The sequence below is a fragment of the Scheffersomyces spartinae genome (assembly GCF_019049425.1).
Source record: "Scheffersomyces spartinae strain ARV_011 chromosome Unknown scaffold_7, whole genome shotgun sequence".
Taxonomy (NCBI): domain Eukaryota; kingdom Fungi; phylum Ascomycota; class Pichiomycetes; order Serinales; family Debaryomycetaceae; genus Lizanozyma; species Lizanozyma spartinae.
Window position 1 is genome coordinate 23,659 of NW_025065054.1, and position 21,516 is coordinate 45,174.

Genomic DNA, 21,516 nt, shown 5'->3' on the forward strand with positions numbered 1-21,516 from the left:
ATCTATTGATGTCGCAATGTCTCATACAAACCAACTTGACTTCTTTGATTATGATACCTTTAATCACCATTCAACAAAGCTTTGAAAGCGTTATAGACGATTGCACACGAGGTGTAGTCGACGAGGAAGACATATGGGTTACCAGACGTCTGTTGAATAAGGCAGATGATGCAATTACTGAGTATTACGATTTAACCATAGCTAAAGGTGATCACCTATCCTATAGCAACGTTCAAGTCACATTAACCCCTTTAAAGTCACATCAATATGAATTGAAGTTGAAGGACGATAGGTATATTATTGAAACCGGTATCGATGTTACAACCATTGAAGGTACGATTAATTCCATTGACGCCGCCAAAAGTGTTGATACTCCAATAGTTATTGTGGCCAAAGACTTTGAAGTCGCTTGTATTGATATAAAAGAAAAAGTTATAACTAATCAATTGAGGCTATCCAGTAAAGTCACGAGTCCTATTTTAAAGGCATATTTGTTCCCATCCAATAAAGTCATTCTTACCGTGAATTTGGACTACTCATGTAATATTTTTCCACTAGAGCAAACCAAACATGAAGACGAAGGTGATGAAGATCAAGACGAAGATGAAGATCCTCAACCTGTGCGCACTTTCATTGGACATAAAAAGACTATCACCAGTTTACAATTGATTGGATGTAAAGGAAGAAACGTTCTTACGGGATCAAAGGATGGTAAGATCAATTTGTGGGATTGCGGCAGTGGTACATTGGTGAAATCATTTTACAGAATAGATGGCATTGATGATCCAGTGAACAGCATAGTTCTTGGGAACATCGAACCTTTGAAAGATCAACCTATTAATAACGTAAATGAATTTGAAACCTCGGGTATATGTTTCTATGCTGGATATCAAAGTGGAATAATTCAACAATTTGATATTGTTAACCACAACCAAACTAGAATCAAATTTAAGAATGATGATCCAATTGTTAAATTAATTAATGTGGAGAATAAGTACCTTGTTAGTGGACACGAGAATGGGGTTTTAAGTATCTGGAGTTTAAAAACAAACGAGAAAGTCTTTCAAATTCAGTTCAATCAGGATTATCCAATTAGTCTTATTGAGTGTATTGAATTGAGTCATCATCAAGATACCATAAAGCTTGTTATATATAATGGGCCTGAAACGTTACTTCGATTGAGTATAGACTTAGCCAAGAGCACAATGGATTCATTGCACTACTTGGTAGGACTACCTGAAGTTTTCCAATTGACTGATATGACTGTAAAGAACAATGTATTATATGTTGTAGGCAATGATGGATTCCTTTACAGCTACAGGTAAAGCCATGTTACCAGTATATATACATATATACATTTCAGAAAATTTCCATCATATTATGCATACATATATATATATATAATACAATGAGAAACACCTGGCAATATATATATAGAATTGATATCATCTAGTACCAATCAACACTAGCAGATCATTATATTTTCATTATAGGCATAAAAATACTCAGACAGATCAAAATCACAAGACTTGCTTACAACTTTGCTCTTGGGTCCAATTGCTTGAAGACAGTTTCAAGAGAAGCAGCCTTCATCATATTACCCTTGATCTTCAATTTACCACTCATGAACAACTTTTGACCGTTAGCCTTGTTTTCAGCCATCTTAACAAAGTCAGCATCCTTCAAGATCAATTGAACATCATTTTTTGGAGGAGTATCAACCTTAGCAACGGTACCCTTATCCTTCAAGTCCATAACCCAAGATTGTTCCTTACCGTCCTTGTTCTTCAAGGTGATAACGAGAATAGCTCCAACAGATTTGATGGCCTTTTCTTTGAGATCGGGTTGTTGCAAACCATTTTCAATCATTTCCCACATTGGAGAGGAGTTGAATCCATCAGCGACGACACCAGACATTATATTTAAATTAATTGGAATGTAAAAGTAGTAATAAAATTAAACCAAGAGAATGAGCACTTGAATCAAGTTCTTAGAATGAGATAAGGTTGTGAATAATTTTACTTCACTCAAAGGAGGATTTCAAAGCCATTTATACTTTACTTGGAGCAACTTTTTCTACTAATAAAGTCTGGGGTAAATCACAAGCTACCCTTACCTAAAACGGGTATCGTTTCATAAAGGTGCTTGTGAAAAAATCACCTTTCGCACTAATCTGGTACTGTCATTGCGAATGGTAGTGTGATGGTATTAGATGACGTTGCAGGTCATTATCAGGGTATAATGGTGATGCTTATGACTCTTTCTATGTTGTACGACGACGCTTTACGTACCATGAAACGGAGCATTTCACTTGTAGTATACCCAAGTGGACCAGACACTACACTTTATGTTCCTAAGATACTTGCGGTATGTACTACACTATATTTTACTGTTCCCTGTATGTATTTGATCCACGGTCATCAATGTATACTAAACCTCGGTGGGGCATCTGGGTGTCCCCCTCCTTTGAGACTGGTATCGCCGATAATCTCTCATGCATTTCGCGGGGACTTGGAGTGTTAAGGTTGCAGTCCGTGGTCGTCGGAGTCTTCCTGCCTAAATAGGAAGTAAGTTTTCAAGAGGAGTCAAGTTTTATGTCCGTCTTACTATGGACAGCGTATAATGGACATAATGGACATGGAATAATTTTAGTGTGCACTATATTGACTTATCACACTACCAGCCTCGGATTAATTTGTATTAACATATGTTATTATGTCCCTCTATACTGTGTAGTTCCATCTTTGTTCCATGCATTTGCAACTTTATGCAGTTTATTGTACTCCACCAGAAGCATACCATTGCCGTAATATTACGTAAGCACACGGTAGCGCCTCGGTATGATTGTGAATTTTTCACTAATAATTAAAGTCATCGTACATTAACAAGTATCTCATCTCATATTACAACCACGCCTCGGTCTCAAGATGTTCAGCTCCACATCATCTAAAACGCAAACAGAATCTACAATCAACAGGCTATTAGCAACTTATTTGCCTGGAACGACGGTTGATGAAACAAAGTCACAACTATGGAATAATAACAGTAATAATAAGAACTCGAAAATAAGTTCCTCTACACAACAAATTCATCAACAGATTAAGAGATCAAAATTATCCAAACATGAAATCAAAAAGATCAATAAACTGAATAAGGCTAAACTCAATAAGCTGGTGTTGAAGAATCAAGCTGAATCTAAACGTGTAGCCAAATTGGCCAAATATGATTTAATTAAGAACCGCCATCGTGATGATTTAACGATTGAAGAAGAAAAATACTTGAATAAGTTGATTAAAAGAAACGTCAATAGTATTAAACGAGTTAGTGAGATTCTGGATTTGGAAGTTAAAGAAGAATTAGATTTTGTTAAGAAGGATATACTTGAAAAGTTGAACACCAAAAAGTCAAAGTCAAAGTCAACTTCAAAAGATAGACAGAAGCAACAGTTCCAAGACAAGATCAACAAGGGATTCATTTCGTATCCTGGTTTAACACCAGGTTTGGCACCTGTTGGCGTTGATGATGATGACGAATCTGATTAGTTAGACATCCATCTCATATAATTCTTGACGAATATCACAAGCAATCTTTCGGATATGTCTCTTTCGATCATCTAATACTGGAATTAGTTGGGTTAATGTTTGTTGTTTATATTTGAATAATTTCTCCCGAGGCTGAAACCCATTGAATAAATTATAAATGCATTTCAAACTTAATGTTCTGGTTTCTGCAGATCCACTCAATGATAATGAAAGTAATCGAGGAACAATGGTATCTAATTGGTCCATGACCAAGGAATCCTCAGCAATTATCATTTCTAAAGTCATTAAAGATGCTTTGATCAACATGGGACTATTCAACACAAGACTATTCATAATTAAGGGAAGAATTTGTTTCAAATGAGGTTGATAAATAGAACTAGGTAAATTGTTCAATACCAATGACAATGCAACTAAATAAGTTGTGTTTCTTGTTGAAGTGTACCCTTCAATTAATTCGGGAAGTATTTGCTCAAATGTAAATTGCTTGTAAAGTGGTTTGACGTTCAAGTTACGAACATCATTTATTGGTCCACTGCCATTGCTGTAATTGGGGAAATGAAATGGAATAAAATTGGGTAAATCAATATAAATAATATTGAATGCCTTAGCCACTGGTGATGATTCTTCTTTTAATTTCGTAACAAGTTTTAACAAAAACTTTACCCCCAAGGGATCCAACTTCATTACCAATCCTTTAATAACCCAAGCAAATAATTCAACTTGCTTAATCAGTGTTAAATTTCCGTATAATTCTTCAAGGTATTCTTCATCAATACCCTTTGTAAACTTATTCATGATGATTGCCAATGTTTGTAAGTAGCTTAATCTCAAATACTCATCTCCATTACGTTGCTGAAGAAGTCCAATGATACTGGTGTAGTCAGGTGAATAATCAACTGACTTATCAATGTTGCTCAATACTCTGTTGGAAATAATGATAGCCTTGTTCATCGACTCAAAACTAGTGCCATGATATCTTGTCATGTAATCATTTATGATGAATTGATGTTTCAGTTTATGGGTTAATCTTATCACTAAACCCAAAAACTCACCACATGCCTCAATAGTACCATAATCCATAGAATCAATATTATGGTTAACAATAGAGGTTAGGAAACGTGGTATAAAGTTTTTGTACCAAGATTCAAAATTAACCTTTAATATACTTTCTGGAGAATTAATAATCAGCTTAACAAGGGTATCAATGATTAGTTTGCCAAATTGAGACTCACCTGCAAAGGTAGAAGCATCAGTTAATCTCCCCAATAATCTAATAGATAACGTTTCCAACATTCTATAATTGAATACCAATTCACTCAATAAATTTAAAATCTTAGGGTACGAGGGGAAATCGGCAGTTAAATGATTCAATATATTAGGAAGACATTGTTCAATAAACATGGAGATGATTACGTCATTGTTACTAAGTTTCTTCATATTCAAAACAATTTCTCTTAAAACAATATCTGTATCCCACGATGTCTTTTCTTGATCAATTGTGCTTATCAAATTATCGTTAAAATAAGTAATAACGAGTAAGTCTTCCCGTGGATTCAAATATTCAGGTAATCTGATCAATTTGGTCAATTGTTGGATTAACTTACACTTCAATGTCTTTTCCAAAAGTGAAGATGACTGCAATAATTGACCCATAAAGATCAACAAATGATCTTTATGAGTAAATAAACTGTTTGTTTGAGTAAAACTATCGTCCAAATTTGTATTTGATGCCAATATATCATAGGCAATGAACATATATCCAAAACTATCAATTAAATCTCTTTGTTTGGAAGTATTCAAAGGTTCATTTTGGTGCTCAATTGTTGTGATAGTTTCATTATCAATGTACTTCCCCCAAATATCGGTACTAAATAAGAATTTAGAAATGGTTAGGAAACTTGATTCGTTGCAAGAAGCAAGAACCGACAAAATAATAATGGAATGTTTGTATGACTTTTCTTTTAATCCTTTCAATTTAGGGGTTAGTTCAGTAATGACAATATCAAGGTAACTTTTCAAAGCGTCATAATTATCTTCAAATTTATCCAAGATCTTAGTGAATAAATCCAAGACTAATAAAAGAGTCTTTTCTTCGGAATCATCACCATATTGAGTAATATAATTGGGTGGGATAAGATAATCTTCATTTGGCTTCAATTGAGTGGTAACTTCATTATGCAAGATTTCAAACTTAACTGCGTTCCAAATAGAAAGCCAATATTGTACAATTGTTTCTTGTGAATAACTCTCAATACATTCCAATAAAGTTATCAAGACGTCATTTCTAATAGTAGGATTTGTAGACGTTAACTTTTCAAATAAACTAGGAAACAGATCTTTGGCATATAATGATTGAGAGGCTATAGCATTACGCAAGCCAGTCTTTAACTGTTCAGAGGTAATACCATAAGGATCATTGGGAGGAGGAGTGAAAGTAATGGGGAAGTAACAGAAACAGACATCAAACAATTGTTCGACAAGAGTTGGGTCCAACTGACTAAAAGATTTGTTGATCATGGAGTTCAATTGGAATGATATTAACAAGTTTCTAGGGTCTTTTTCTCCAGTAGCAACATGGATAAAAGTTTCCGTGAATAGCTGGTAATGATTGATGGTTATATAATCTTTATGGTTCAATAATAACGACTGAAGAACTTTGAAGGCATAATATCTTACTTTGGCCAAATGAGATCTTGGAGTATAATATTGTTTATTCAACCGTTGTAAGATTTTTTGCAAATTATCGTTGGCAGATGGCTTGAAATTCTTCGACACTATCAAGGAATCAATCAAGCGCAAGCAATATTGTAAACTGGGATTATCATCAAACTTGGAAAGCAAAAAGTCAATTAAAACATTGACATCTTTCATAGTAATTGTAGCAGTATTGGGTTCCAAATTAGTCAATGTTGAGCTTAGACAGTGGACGGCTTTGCTTCTAACACTATCTTTATCTGAGGTTAAAGTTGGACCCAATAATTGAATGAATTCAAGTAATGACATTTTGCCTTCGGTTATCAATTCACCCAAGATCAAGGTAAATTCATTGGCAGTGTTTGATCCATCTTCTATAGTAGTCAGTGCAATAAACTGATGAATCAATGTAGCTGGATCATGGACTTCCAACGGTTCAGACATATTATACTATCCAAAGCTGCTATAATACTATTCCTTGTCATCAATGTACTGGTGTATATTTCTGTAGTACGTACTACCAGATCTCGATCTCAGATTGTTGGAGTGTGTGGAAAAATTTTCTACGCTCTTAGTAATTAACGTAGATAAGATAAGACACAATTGGTACGAGGTGTAGTTGTAAGTAAGAGACGTTACATCGTTAGTAGGAGATGTTATAATGATGTACTTGCAGCATTGTATGGTTTTTATTGACTGAGTCAAATACAGCTTTTCATAGAGATTGTAGATCACGTAAGCTGATGGTAATACAAATGGCTAAGTTCGTTTCTTCTAGATCCATAATTACCATCTATCAGTTGTTATAACCTAATGGTTGATAATCATTAGTATTAAAGTGTAGTAGTCTCATTGAAACGTAGTATGGTCAAGTCTCACTTAACCCGATAAGACTACACACAGGCTGCCAGGTGAGGAAAACTGGGGAGCCTTTAACATAAAGCTTCGGGTATTCCCTTGCTCTCCACATCATCATGACTATAGTAGAGAGTAGTGAAAGGCATGCCCATGAGCTAACAGAAAATGAGCGTACGGCCATCAAACTATTTGAATTGGCGGAAGAAAGAGAAGTACAAGGCCAATTATCAGATTCGGTTAAGTACTATCGACAGGCCACTAAGCTTTGTCATAATGTTGAAACTATCTATCGACAAAAGCATTTACCAGGTCTTGTTAAGAAGCTACAACAAGAAAGAGGACACAGCAGAAAGGTTGATGAAGACCAAGTGAAGAGAATTAACGTGGATAAACTATTACAGTCGTTTGAATATGCTGAAGTCATACCATTTGATCCGAATAATCCAGATCATCTAGAGCCTGGTAGTATGGTGATAAAATTAGGAATCACCGATACTGAAGTACCTCAAATATCTCCGTTACTTGATTTACATGATGATATATGGGTAAATATTTTGGAAATTCTTATTAGTACAGATTGCCAATCTTGGTTCAATTTCTCCATGACTTGTAAACGGAATGCTTATATTGGATTTGGAAACCAATACATTTGGAAATACCTTTGGAATAGAATATATCCATCACAAATTTATGATGGGTTAACGATGGAAATGAAGGTTCAAATGTTAGAAGCCAAATTGAATCTTCAATATGGTTCTAAACCTAAACAAATGCTTAAAACCCAACCATATATAAGATTTGGTGGGATCTATATTAGTGTGGTGAACTACCTAAGCGAAGGTGGTAAACTGTATGATTCAAGTAGTTGGATTAATCCTACTCGAACTATTACATATTATCGATATTTCCGATTTTATCCTGATGGTCAATGTTTAATGTTGCTAACCTTTTTAGAACCAAAACAAATTGTACCCTTTATCCAACGTGGAAAGCAATATGCTACACCCACAACTGATAGCAATAGTACTGGTGGTGGTGGTGGGCTAGACGAATACAAATCTGAACCCAGTAGAATTTATTGTGGATCATGGACTCTAGATGATTCTACTTCTAAACTAACAATCGTGGTTACTAATGGACCTAGTCCTCATCATGTTTATTATTATACATTTGTCATTAAGAATATGGCCCATTATTATCATGGGAAACTTAATTGGGAAGCCATGGAATCAGTGAGAAAACCTGTCGTAGGTGAAGTGCCTTCAAGAGAGGGCGAAGTTAGTCAGTTATCGATAAGAAAGGAGAAACCATTTAGATTTCTGAAAGTTAAATCATATCAATATTAGTCTAATAATAGAACTATTATCTAGGAGTAGTAGTAGTTGTTGTACGACTCCACTACCATATACCGATGAGCCTTTTTGACTTTGGACACGACCTGCACTTAATCAGTTTAATGTTTATAATCTACTAAAGTCTCCATAGTATTCATAGTTAATCGTGACAGCTATTACTATAAAGATCATAGTACCGCTTGTTGATTGGTTGAGCTGATTCAAGTTACTTCAAGTTACTTTAAGTTGCTTCAAGTTATTTGCTTTGCTTTGACCGGTTTTGTTTTGATTCGATCTGAGTTGATCTGTCCTCATTTGGTCTGATCTGAGTTGATCTGATCCTATTATGATTGAAATTCCAGATTTAGACGATTTGGATCAAACTCCCAATGCTTATGTATATCGACAACCTCCCACAGAAATCGATGTGAACTCTTTGAATCACCCTGTCCATGATTCAATAAATCAATTAAATGGTACTAAAACTGGGCTACCTTTGAACTACTATTCTGGTGATGCTATAGGTCTTCAAATCTATTCCTCGCAAGATGTTGAGGAAGACCCTACAAACAGTAAACAAATCCCGATAATCGATCCAAAATCGGCTGTTGTTACTTATGAATTGGACGATAATGAAGTTACAGCTTTCGTTCCTCAACTTCAATCTCCTCAGGAAACTGCAGTATCAGAGTTTTCTTATATCCGAACCTCAACTCCTGCTAATGAAAATATTAAACCTACACCATTGGAACAGAATCCTATTTCTGAACCTGAATTTCCTCAATACTTCAATCAAAATAGTGAATTCCCTCAAACAGGCTTATCGATTGATGGCGAAGTTGTTCCTCAAGCTCCTGAAGTCATTCCAGATCATCAAAGACAACAACAATTGGAAGAAGGAGGAAATCAGGATGATTATGTGGCATTGCTCTCAACTAATACAGCTGCTACATCTTCTTCAAAAGTGTTTAAGTTTCCCCCCAGTAGATCAAAGGAGTCGCCTATCCTTCAGCCACCTCCCTCGGCCATGACAATACAAACAGTTACTTTAACGAATGATGATGAACGGGATATCAGACGGAGTCTAGCGTCGGCACTGAAGAAACCAGTGGAATATACTATGCACATTGTGTTCACTCAATTTGTTAAGATGGCTGATGTCAAATTAGATTTATGTATGAATTATCCCCAGAATGATGATCCTCCAGTGATGGAAGTCTTGGGTGAAGGAGTTGATCCCAAATTTGATAAAGTTATTTCGGCTCTTGGATACATTTCTAGAAGAAAACCTGGTCCAATAGTTGATGTAATGATGCAATGGAGAAGTCGAATGAATGAAGATGCCTTGCAAACATCTGGAATGGCTGCAAAGGTTGAAGAAGCTTTAAAAAGAACTTCTGTTGCATATGGGGATTTGGAAGCTTCTGATAATAATAGTGGGGGTCATAGTATTAAAAAAAGACAATCCATGAGTTTAATTCGAAAAAAAAGTCATGGGAAGTATAACAATAATATTCATAGTAACTTGGGGAAACGTGAATCGTCCATCAATTCTTCTTTGAACCAAAGAAATACAAGTGTTTCAAATAATGACATTGCCAATATCGAACGTCAAGCAGCCAAAATGCAAGCAATCAAAGCTGATAGAAGATCTCTATCATCAGTGTTTTTGCTTTGTCGAGTATTAATTGAAGTCATTAAGCAAACTTCTATAGAAGATATGGGAGTCAAATTAAGTGACAAATTGGAAGAAATGGCTTATATCCAATTGAAAATATCCGATCCTATATTGACTAGTAAATCACTTGTTCGTTCTGCTAATTGGAATTTATGTACTGAATTGCTTGGATATATGTCTGAACAACGATTTTTAAGTGTTAGTGATAGATTTGTGGCTGATTTAGAAAAGGTTCCAACTCAAGTTAAACATGAAGACGAACCAAAGTATCATTTATTAATTCAAGGAATGAAATATTTGAAGTTAAAGAATGATTCTTTAGAGAGGTTTGAAGAAAGTTCAGAATTTATTTTATCTTTGGCTAAATTCTTTGAAAGAAGTCGTAATGAAGCCATTGTGTTTGCTTACTGTGATGTATTGGGAAATTTATTACTTCCTCTAGCAAATATTTTGACTGCTGAGACCAACCATCCTACTTGGGTTGAAGCAATGGAAAGGATTTATAATAAAGCTTATAAGATTTGGCATCTTCATCGTGGTGGTAATCATAAAGAAGGGTCTCCTGCCACTACTTCTAGCTCAATGACAAACTCATCGTTGATAAACAATGTGTTTTCCTTTTCATCTTACAATGGGTGGACTTATTCAATGCATTTGATGACTGCTGTGTTAGTGGTTTCTAGAAAGGAATTATTTTCTGAATCATGGTTAAGAATGATTGAAGAAAATTCATCTAAATTGAAAGTTAAAGTGCCGGCCAATGAGAAAACCACGTTTATTATTTGCATAGCACGGTTACTCTGGGTATATGTTTATCGGTTGCCCGATACTTTAAACAATACTGTAAAGAGATTGGATAGTTTGTTTGATATGTTATTTTTTAACCCGGCTGTCGTGTCAAAGAAGAATCAATGGATCAATTTTGATATGTATCTAATTAATGGGTTGGAAGAAATTATTAAAGCTGTTGGATATCATCATTTGAATTATGTTCTTGATAATGTTCTTATTAAACTATTGAATCTTGCGTTTCCTGGTACAACCTTAGAAGGTCTTTCCCCTGAACGAATCATCTTGGTTATAAAAAGTTATTTATCGATCTTGGAGGATTGTGAATTGGGAAATAAACCGTTATTCCCAACAGATGAAGAGTTAGGTTCAAGAGTTTTCAAATATAGTTTGGTAGGTTCAAGGTGGGATAAATCAAAGAATTCTATTAATGTTGAAGAACAAAGAAATAAAATTCGCTTGAATGAATTCATGTTCTTAGCTAAAAATTCTAATAATGCAGCTTCACATGAAGAAATATGTCGTTCATTTGCTTCATTATTTAAGCTTTTAGATGCAGAATGTGGATCAGATGCTTCCAGATTAACTACTACCACGAATACTCGATCTCATTCTAATTCTTTAAGTAAAAACCCTTCAATTAAAAACCCTTCAATTTTCAATTTTGGTATGGATTTTTCGTATACTTCAAAGAATCTACAATATGAAGTATTTGCCAATTTGATGAATGCAGTTCCTTGGACCATGGTCCCCATTCCTGGTGAAACTGTATCGCTTTGTGGTGTTCCATTTAAACAAGTGGTTGAGATCCTTACCAGAAATGTTGTTCACTCCGATGAAAGAGTATCTAATGGCGCAGTGACAGCGTTAAGAAGGTTGGCATCTAGGAAGAACCCTACCACATTGATCACCACGTTTGCTAAAATTGCTTTTCAGTTCACAGAAAGACCAAACCCATCGTATGATTACGGATACACTGAATCTCATGAATTCCAAAGACTCTTGAAATTATATGTTGAACTATTGAACTGCTGGCTTCAACAGTTCAATGATATTAATGAATGTCGAAAATACATTCACATCAGCAATCCTTTGGCTCAAGAAGATGAAGTCATGAATCAGGATGTTTTGAATGATTTATATCAGATCAACCACAAGATTGAAACCTCGGCTGTTGATGCCATGAAGTTTAAACCTTCGGAGGACTTAGAATGGAAAGAAATAATCACTGTTATTGAAGAAATAGAAGGTAACGGGTTATTTTTTCTCTGTTCCCAAGATTTCACTACTAGATTCCATGGACTTTCGATATTAAAATTGGTGGAGAAATTTGACCAAGTTATCTATGAAATTACAGACACCAACAATATCAACAACAATATTCCTAATAACAATAATAATGCTAACGAAGAGAAACAAATGAAACAGCATTCTAGAAGCTCGTCAAAGTTTGCAGCTGATGTCGGTACTCGATTGGCTAATGTCTTACAAGTTATTGATTTCTTTGAGTTGTTGAAACCAATTAGAAGAGAATTAAGTAATCCTGAACGTCAACGATTATCCAAGTTAAGAAATAAGAAGAATATGTTGATCCGATTGGCTGAATCTGATCATGGATTAGATACCACGGTTTGGTTTAGAATCTTTCCCAAGTTACTTGACATTTTTTTTGAACGGTGTCCAATGCCTGTTGCCATGTGTCGATCTATTGTATGTGTTCGACTTGTTCAAATGCATGAGCAAGTACTTGAATACAGTGATTCCTATAGGATGACATCATCTTTTTTCTCCAAGCCATTGTCAACTCCTCCAGAAGTATTGATTAACCAATGGAAAATCTATTTGATATTTGCTTGTTGTTCATTGACATCAACGAGTGAACAAAAAATAGCAATACCCACCAAACCATCTCATGGAAGAAAGAAATCAATGCAAATGTATATTCAACATCAAAAGATCACCAGTGCAAAATCGATTTTCAGAATGATGATTCCCTTTTTGAAGACTCAGCTGTCAATGGTTCGTGATGCAGTGGTGACGGGATTAAGTTCCATAAACATCAACATTTTCCAGACCCTATTGGAAAATACTCCAACAAGTTTAAATGATTGGGGTAATCATACTTCCACAAGAGATTCCGGTGAAGATCGATTAAGAATTGGGATAATCCAAATCTTAAGTAACATTACCAGAAAATTTGTTTCTGAGCCGTTTATCTTTGATAACTTGACTATTGTTGAATATCTTGTGAATATTGCGAAAAGCTTAAAGAATTTTCTTTCATTACCAACGGTTCAAGTATCAATTGAATTCCAAAAGCTTAGAAGATTTTGGTGTACGTTGGTGGAGAACGTTTTTAAAGGCTTACAACAAACTCTGGAGGTTGATAAGTGGTTCCCGTTTGAAGCTCGGTTGGGCTGTTATACTTATTTACATGAATGGTGTGGATATGGTGAATCCAGTAGAACTGCAGAAGAACGGTATACTACAATGCTAGCCATGGCCATTCAACAAAAGGATGATGGGGCTTCTGCTGCTGCCATACTTGAGGTTGAAAGGAAAGCTTTACAATTTGCTTCCTTAAGTTGTATGACTTGTTTATGTTCATCGCCAATATCTCAACTGTTTGATATTCCAGGAACCATAGCTTTAATGTCCTTTGATATTCCGGCTTTGATGTTTTGGATTCACTCCCTTTTCTGTTCAAGAGATGAACTTGTATGTGAAATTGGTAAGAATGCTTTACACAATGTATTGGTGTCTAATATTAACAATCCAACGATATTTCAATACATTGTTCGAGAATGCTACATTTCTCAAGAACCTCAAATGAATATTTCCCTTTACATTGTCACCTTTATTGAAACAATATTAGAACATAAACAGATGACTGAACTATCATTGGAATTGATGTGTTTTGCAGTGTTATTTGTGGGCCATGATGATTATGATGTTAGGTATGCAGCCATAAGACTTGTGGTAAGAATGGAAGAATTGTTCTACACTACCTCCACTGCTAAGCTATACATGGAAGCTGTCTGTTGTCGTACGAGACTTGTTTATAAGAGAGCACTTTACGATATTTCCAATAGTTGGGCAGAATCTCATCCTGAAGGACACTTTGAAGTGATTTCATACTTTACAAAGTTCTTTAATTTGGTGGATGGCTGCAATAGGAAAGATATCTCTACGTGCTTAATACCGTGGCTCCAACATGTGGATCTAAAGTACGCTGCAGTTGATGATAATAGCAGTAATGATAACGAAAATGATAGTCCTGTGGTGGTGGGGTCTAAACTTGATGCCAACTTTCAAATGGTTCTTTATAACCTTTTTGAAATAGTAGTAAAGTATAGTTCTTCATTACCAAATGAAGTTCAAGCACTATGGATTGCCATTGGTACCAAACCCTTACATTACGATATTATCTTAGATTTTCTTATGGAGGCTTGTTTAGTTCGAAGGTCACCTCAATTTGTTGAGTATGCCAGACAAATCAACGACTACCTAACCTTTTCAAATCCAGATGTTAAGGTTACTATTGGAAAATATATTGAAAACTTACAATCCAAATCCATGGTCCCTAAACAGTACCGCCCTGAAGAAATGATTTCTTGTTTCAAAGTTGAATCGGATTTACCCTATGTTGCTGATATTCAAGAGTTAATTCCTTATAATGAAAAAGATGCCATATTTTCCATGGGTCAATTATCAATGATATTTTTGGTTGATATGTTTACCATTCAAAATGAACCAATGGTTGAAAGTTTACCATTATTACTTCAGGTATCTTTCTCCTTATTAGATCACTATATCCCTATAGTTCAGGAAGCTGCCCGTTCATTATTGATTCAATTGGTTCATACCTTAGCACCTAATGAACCTAAATCAGAACAAGTTATCAAGCAATTGAGAATCAAAAAGGATTTCCATAAAGACCTTTGGATGTATGATGATTTAACCAATGGCAATAAGGGAACAAGAACTCCCAAGAGTATGGACCTATTAGCAAGAAACATACTTGATATATTTGTTAATATTGCTCCAACTTTACAAAACGATTGGGGTAGAGTTGCATTGAATTGGGCTACTACTTGTGCTGTTAGGCACATTGCATGTCGATCATTCCAATTATTCCGATCATTGCTTTCATTTTTAGATCAACGAATGCTTAAAGATATGCTTCATAGATTATCCAATACCATTTCTGATGATTCGGTTGATATTCAAGGGTTTGCCATACAAATCTTAATGACATTGAATGCCATCACTGCAGAATTGAAGGCTGAAAGTTTAATTGATTTCCCTCAATTATTCTGGGTCAGTGTTGCATGTTTAAGTACTATCCATGAACAAGAATTCGTTGAAGTCTTATCAACCATGTCCAAATTTGTATCCAAAATAGATTTGGATTCTCCCGATACAATTTCCTGTCTAATCTCTGCCTTCCCTTTGAAATGGGAAGGGAAGTTTGATGGACTTCAGAACATTATTTTAACTGGGTTAAGATCAGGAACTTCATGGAATCTTACCATTAAATTCTTGGATAAATTAAACACTTTGAATGATAGTGATATTATTGGAGTTGGAGATGGTAGATTAATAATGTCTGTTGCATCTAATTTACCACGATTCTTACATGCCTTGGAACAGAAAACCATTAAAAAGGATGTTTATGATGCAGCAGTTCAATTATCCAAATTGGCAGATCAATGTAATAAACCAGCATTGGCCAGAATTTTGAATTCATTATCAAAGAATAGATTTAGATCTAAAAAGGACTTTTTGGTTCAAACTTTGGCTACCATGAAGAGTAATTTCTTTCCTCAATATGAAGCTCAAGTGTTGGTATTATTATTAGGATTCTTACTGAATAGCATTCCTTGGGTTAAATTAGAAACCTTGGCACTTTTAAAACAAGTGTTCCCTTTAATTGACTTACAAAGAGATGAATTTGTTGGAGTGGGAGCCGATTTAATTTTTCCCTTATTAAGATTATTATACACTGATTATGCTGAACAAGCACTTGAAGTATTGGATGAAGTTGTTGCTATTCCGGGTTCCAAACTTGATCCTAGTTTCTTAAGAGTCAGTATCGGTGATAACGATACAAAGAAGGAATATGAACAAACAGCCACGTTATTCGGGTTACCTAATGAGAATGGATGGTCAATTCCTATGCCATCTACCACTACTAATAGAACTAGAAGTAATGTTCATGCAGTTTTCACTACATGTGAAGCCACCACCATTAATGCTGATGGAAATAATAAAGATGAAGAAATTGAATTCCATATGGATGATTTCTATGAACCTCAATTTGAATATGGTGATAATTTCTCTGTGGGGGTTGAAGAACCAGATGCATCTTTAAGTCATATGTGGGCCGCTTTAGATGATTTTGATTCATTTTTCACTAAGGAAACTGATAATTTACCCGTTACAAGTCCAAGAAGAGACCATCCTCATCTTCATCATTTCCGAGGATCTTCAATGTCATCTAATGAAACCATCTCACCAGTTGATTCCGTACCCCAAATATATGATAAAAAAGTTTTGGGTATGTTAAACAAAAGTTTGGCTAGAAGTCAAAGTAATGCTTCATTCAAAGCAAACTTGGTGGATTCAATGGGGTCACTTAATTTAAATGAACAGAATACTCTTGTCCATGCAAAGAGATCTTATCTTCCATTTCGACATAATAAAGTATCAAAGAATAAATTTGATAATTTCACAACTCCTATCAATCAATCGACAGCTACTTTTGAACAAAACCATATCAATACTAATAGCACTAACACCAACACGACTACATCTCCAACATTTGAACCAGTTTCGGATCCTCATCAAAGTCCTGCAAGATTAGACTTTTTAATTGGAGGTAAGAAAAGAGTTAAGCGGTCCTCTAAGATATCTCCCACACATTCGCCTATAAGTACTTCATCTGAAAATCTTCAAGGTATAATGTGGTCTGGGTCATCATCGTCAAGACAAGCGGGTACACCTCAATCTAATCATCTACAAATACACTTACAACTGCAACTGCAACTGCATCAACAACTGCAACTGCAATCACAACTACCACTGCAACTGCAACTGCAACTGCCTTTAATGGCTCCTGTGAAGACTAAAGATCGTAAGAGACCTTCCCCAAAGTTTAAATAGACTATACCAACTATTGTACATAATAGTCACGTGACACTATGGTGGGTCACGTGGTTTTGTGGTGACGAAATTTTTCACTTATGAGAAGAGAAGAAGTTGTAATACTATAATAGCTTCCATACATTAAAATAACCAGACACTATGCCGCCAAAGAAGAAGGTGCCTCAGATCTCAGACAAGAATAAAGCCAAGGCTAGACAAAAGAATGCTGAAGATAAAACGTTCGGGTTGAAAAACAAAAACAAGTCGAAAAAAGTTCAAGAACAGATCAGACAAATTCATTCGCAAGTTAGTGATAAGCAAAAGGAAGCTGAAGCTAAAAAGAAAGCTGCCGAAAAGAAAGCTGCAGAAGAAGCCAAAAAGGAAGCTGCTGCGTTATTTGGATTGGTACAGCAGAAAGTTCCATTTGGTGTTGATCCTAAATCAGTTTTATGTGAATTGTTTAAGAATGGACTTTGTAATAAGGGAGTTAAATGTAAGTTTTCTCATGATCCTAATGTTGGCCGAAAGGTAGCCAAAAAGGACTTGTATACTGATGCTAGAGAAGAAAAGGAAGCAGATACTATGGATAATTGGGATGAAGAAAAGTTACGGAAAGTTATTTCGTCGAAACATGGGAATCCAAAGACTACCACAGATATTATTTGTAAGTATTTTATTGAAGCTGTTGAAGATGGGAAATATGGTTGGTTTTGGGTATGTCCAAACGGAGGGAATGAATGTAAATATAGACATTCATTACCCAGTGGATTTGTCTTAAAGACTAAAGAACAAAGACGATTAGAAAAATTGGCTGATGAATCTGCTCCCAAGATTACTTTGGAAGATTTCATTGAAATGGAGAGAAGTAAATTAGACAAGAGTAAATTCACTCCCATTACACTTGAAACTTTTAATGAATGGAAGAAGAAACAAAACGCCAAAAAGGAAGAAAGAAAGAAGGAAGAGCAAAAAAATAATAAAAGGAATCTTACCGGGAAGGAAGAAATCTTGTTGAAATTTGCTGATAAATATTACGCTGAAGAAGAAGCTGATAATGGAGCTGAATTTGATTTATCTGAATTCAAAAAGGCATTACCTGAAGATGATGATGCGAATATCAAAGATTATGGTGATGGTACCAATGCTCAAGAATATTATCAACAGGAATAGATTAGATAATGGAATAGCTTATTATGGAGTACCATATTATAATATTATGGACAACGGTATTTTTAATTATTTTCTTTGACAATTTTTGTTAAATCAGTTAATGCTTCTTTGGAATTCATTAAACTTGATTCAAAGAATAATTCTTCATCATCTTTAAATATATGGATTTCAATAGGTGAATTCTTTAATGCAACAAGGGCATCATTCATTTTGGTTACCCATTGATAACCTTTGTTATCCATATCTTGTAGTTCATAGAAATCATGGGAATTATAAACGTCATAAAGATTCTCTGAAAGATCATTTTCATGCTCCGTGGGGTGGAAATAAATATCCGTTTCCGTGTGAGTCTTTCTAAGGCCATTACTGCTTTGATCTCTTCTTTTGGGAAGCGGAGGAGGATTCTGATTTTTTTCACCTTTAAGATTCTGTGGTTTAATTGGTTTCATTGGAGGTAGCTTCCTATGTCTATTGGAAGAAATATCATCAGATAAATCAATTAAATTAGGTTGGTTATTATCATCATGATATACTGAAAATGTTTTGGATTTGGTAATACCTCTCTTTTGTTGTCTAAGTTTATGTTTATCAATCATTCGTATAACTTGTTTTAAAATCTTTGTATCATCGACATCAGACATTGAATTTTCCACATATCGAATATAAATAGCCAAGATTCTTCCCGGATATTTAATAGCAAGATCAACGTATGCTTCAAAATCGTATTCACCTGAGTCTCCAATACAAATGAACCGTTTATATTTAAAATCCTCCAATATTTTATTCAATGTTGAGCTCTTTCTTGATTTGGATGGTTCCATTAATGATGAAATAATATTACCAGAATACTGTTTAAGATTAATAGACCCTTTAGGGAAATTCCCCTGTGCCATAAAGTCTTTAATTACTCCATATAATTGCCATGGAGAATTTGAAACATAATGGAATGAAACATTGGACAATAAAAACATATCATTATACCATTTACACATCGAAGGGATCAACCAATCAGAAACATCTTTGGTCAATAAGCTGGTCATAAGTGATCGTTTATCTCCAATTACACCAGTTAATTTAATAGTATCATCGATATCACTAATTAATCCAACCCCATTGTCTTCCACAAGCATAATCTCTTTAAAACAATATATAGATTCATCATGGCTTGACCGAACTTGAACTATTGAGGGAAGATAATCAACTGCAATACAACAATCAAAATGCCCATTATTATTGGTGATAACTTTGGTAGTAGTTATTTCTTGTTGCAGATCTTCTGAGCCAACACTGATTTCTAATTCTGAATTCGGTATGGATCGAGCTATAAATTGACTCATTCTTTCTTTGATCCTATTATCATTACCACCTCCACCTTCATCATTGAATGTTGTTATGGAACTGGTAGTAGAAGAATTGGAACTTAATGGAGGTCGAGGTGAAATAGTTCCATCGGAATTGACAGATTCAACATCATCACTCAAAATATCTTGCTGTAAAGATTCACTTTCCCATTTCTCTACTGCTTGAGTTGACTTGGTAGGATTGACGTTATATTTTGTTATTTGTTTGGCCAAACTCAATATTAATCTATTCTTTCTTGTCATGACACCAGGACACCATAGCCAACCTTTAACATTGACAAAATATTTCCCATCTTCAATTCTTGTATAAGTATCATATAACGTAATACTAGTATCTTTTGGGAACTTCAATCTACCAAGTTCATCAAATAAATCTCTATTATAATAAGAACCACCACCAGACATTCTCATGGTAACATCAGTAGCCAATTGGGATACTGACCCTGTTAATCTTGGAATATAAGTATCTCTTGTTGCTCTAGCGATTCCTAATAGCCTTTGACGTTTGGATCCATTTCCATTGGCTGATGGTGTATCTTGATTATCTTGATCCATACTTGAAGACTGTTTATTTCGACGGGATTTCTGAGCTCTAACAAGCAACAAATCGCTTTTTGTATAAGGGAATGCTCTTCTTAAAGCCTTATAATCCGAAAGGAAGTTTCTTAAAACAAAGTATTTCGATAATTTGGGACTTGTTGAAGCTGTTGTTGATGATGAAGTAGATGAAGATGATTGTACTAAAGGGAAGAATCTCTTCAAAAAGAAGGCAGTGCTTGCCTTCAAAATGTTCCTTTTAGACTTCACTTTCGCAGGGGTATTAAGCCAACTCCGTATGATTGTAAAGCGTACGGCCAATTATGTACTATTAGGTCTTATGGTGTTGGTTAAAGTGATATTGCAACTTTGGTTATTGTATGGAATATCCTCTTTGGTAGCGCGGTGGTTTGTGGCAGGTACCTGAGTACTTGTTAAATAAAGAATAGTGCAAAGGTTCCGTAGTACATTAACGATGTTATATAGAGCATTAGTCATTTCATGTATATGTATATGTATACACCTTCTGCGAAATACTACGTAACATGGGGGTATAGATTTGTTCAATACCAGCTACTTGAGCAAAAGTCATTACATTATTGTTTCTATAGCCATAGTCAAGTATGTGAAAGGGTAAGTATAACAAGATGATAGCATAATACAATGCTGCTGTAATAGTGGAGTGTAATATAGTACTGGAAAAGTCCTTACTATTTTAGTTTGGTAGCTCAAGTTAATATAGCACTATACTTATAGAGTTCTATTGTAATTACGTCATGGCAATTGTGCAGGATATTGTATCATGGCATTTAATGGTTACTTACTGTGATTCCATACTGTTCTTTTAAAGTAGGGACATTGCCAGCTATTTGCTTAAGGGTCCAAATCGCAAAGAGTCATCTACTGGTGGTAAATGCTCTGGTCCCAAGCTCAAAACCTGCTTATTACCCGGTTCCAAGGGACCAGTAACTTGTTATCGAATATACCAGTGGATAAGCATCGCCTCTCTTTGTACATCTGCCCATGTCCATCATTAACTCGTCAGCTGTACCGTTGCCGTCTTGTGCGTAAGTGTTCCAATCGCCATTCGCTGATGCTTTTATACTATAGATAATACGTAATCGTTCATTAACCAGTATGATCCGTTGAGCACCGTCCGTCTGGTTATCATAAGTATGGTATGTTTTTGCAGCCACCGTACCCAGCGTTACGAGCTTATCGATTCGCGTATCTAAGTATCATGTTAAAGACTTTAACCATATTAATGCTTATAAAGACGTTAACGTGTAATATTGTTACCTAATAATACTTTATATCCAGCTCAACAAAATTGAGTGAGTTACTTAACGTCATAAACAAGGAAGTTGCATCTTCATTCATCCCTAGGAGAGGGCTCGTCTCCAAAT

At 35.1% G+C, this 21,516-nt stretch overlaps 8 protein-coding genes across 8 annotated transcripts; 5 read left to right on the plus strand and 3 right to left on the minus strand.

The window, feature by feature from the left end:
• Positions 1-50: 50 nt before the first annotated feature.
• On the plus strand, positions 51-1,325 carry KQ657_004523 (uncharacterized protein; the record flags this gene model as incomplete). The annotated part of the gene is made up of 1 exon (XM_043195192.1): positions 51-1,325. One exon carries the CDS (start codon positions 51-53, stop codon positions 1,323-1,325), a length of 1,275 nt encoding a protein of 424 aa, XP_043049858.1.
• A 208-nt stretch (positions 1,326-1,533) lies between these two features.
• Positions 1,534-1,917, minus strand: POX18 (uncharacterized protein; the record flags this gene model as incomplete). Its single annotated transcript, XM_043195193.1, has 1 exon — positions 1,534-1,917. One exon carries the CDS (start codon positions 1,915-1,917, stop codon positions 1,534-1,536), a length of 384 nt encoding a protein of 127 aa, XP_043049859.1.
• Positions 1,918-2,927: 1,010 nt separating this feature from the next.
• RRT14 (uncharacterized protein) lies at positions 2,928-3,542 on the plus strand (the record flags this gene model as incomplete). Its single annotated transcript, XM_043195194.1, has 1 exon — positions 2,928-3,542. One exon carries the CDS (start codon positions 2,928-2,930, stop codon positions 3,540-3,542), a length of 615 nt encoding a protein of 204 aa, XP_043049860.1.
• On the minus strand, positions 3,543-6,680 carry MET18 (Met18p; the record flags this gene model as incomplete). Its single annotated transcript, XM_043195195.1, has 1 exon — positions 3,543-6,680. One exon carries the CDS (start codon positions 6,678-6,680, stop codon positions 3,543-3,545), a length of 3,138 nt encoding a protein of 1,045 aa, XP_043049861.1.
• A 530-nt stretch (positions 6,681-7,210) lies between these two features.
• KQ657_004527 (SCF ubiquitin ligase complex subunit) lies at positions 7,211-8,440 on the plus strand (the record flags this gene model as incomplete). The annotated part of the gene is made up of 1 exon (XM_043195196.1): positions 7,211-8,440. The coding sequence occupies one exon, from the start codon at positions 7,211-7,213 to the stop codon at positions 8,438-8,440; it is 1,230 nt and encodes a 409-aa protein (XP_043049862.1).
• Positions 8,441-8,774: 334 nt separating this feature from the next.
• Positions 8,775-17,060, plus strand: CAS4 (Cas4p; the record flags this gene model as incomplete). Its single annotated transcript, XM_043195197.1, has 1 exon — positions 8,775-17,060. The coding sequence occupies one exon, from the start codon at positions 8,775-8,777 to the stop codon at positions 17,058-17,060; it is 8,286 nt and encodes a 2,761-aa protein (XP_043049863.1).
• Positions 17,061-17,201: 141 nt separating this feature from the next.
• Positions 17,202-18,212, plus strand: KQ657_004529 (uncharacterized protein; the record flags this gene model as incomplete). Its single annotated transcript, XM_043195198.1, has 1 exon — positions 17,202-18,212. The coding sequence occupies one exon, from the start codon at positions 17,202-17,204 to the stop codon at positions 18,210-18,212; it is 1,011 nt and encodes a 336-aa protein (XP_043049864.1).
• A 62-nt stretch (positions 18,213-18,274) lies between these two features.
• KQ657_004530 (phosphatidate phosphatase) lies at positions 18,275-20,657 on the minus strand (the record flags this gene model as incomplete). The annotated part of the gene is made up of 2 exons (XM_043195199.1): positions 18,275-20,277; positions 20,651-20,657. The coding sequence occupies 2 exons, from the start codon at positions 20,655-20,657 to the stop codon at positions 18,275-18,277; spliced, it is 2,010 nt and encodes a 669-aa protein (XP_043049865.1).
• Between the last annotated feature and the right edge of the window lie 859 nt (positions 20,658-21,516).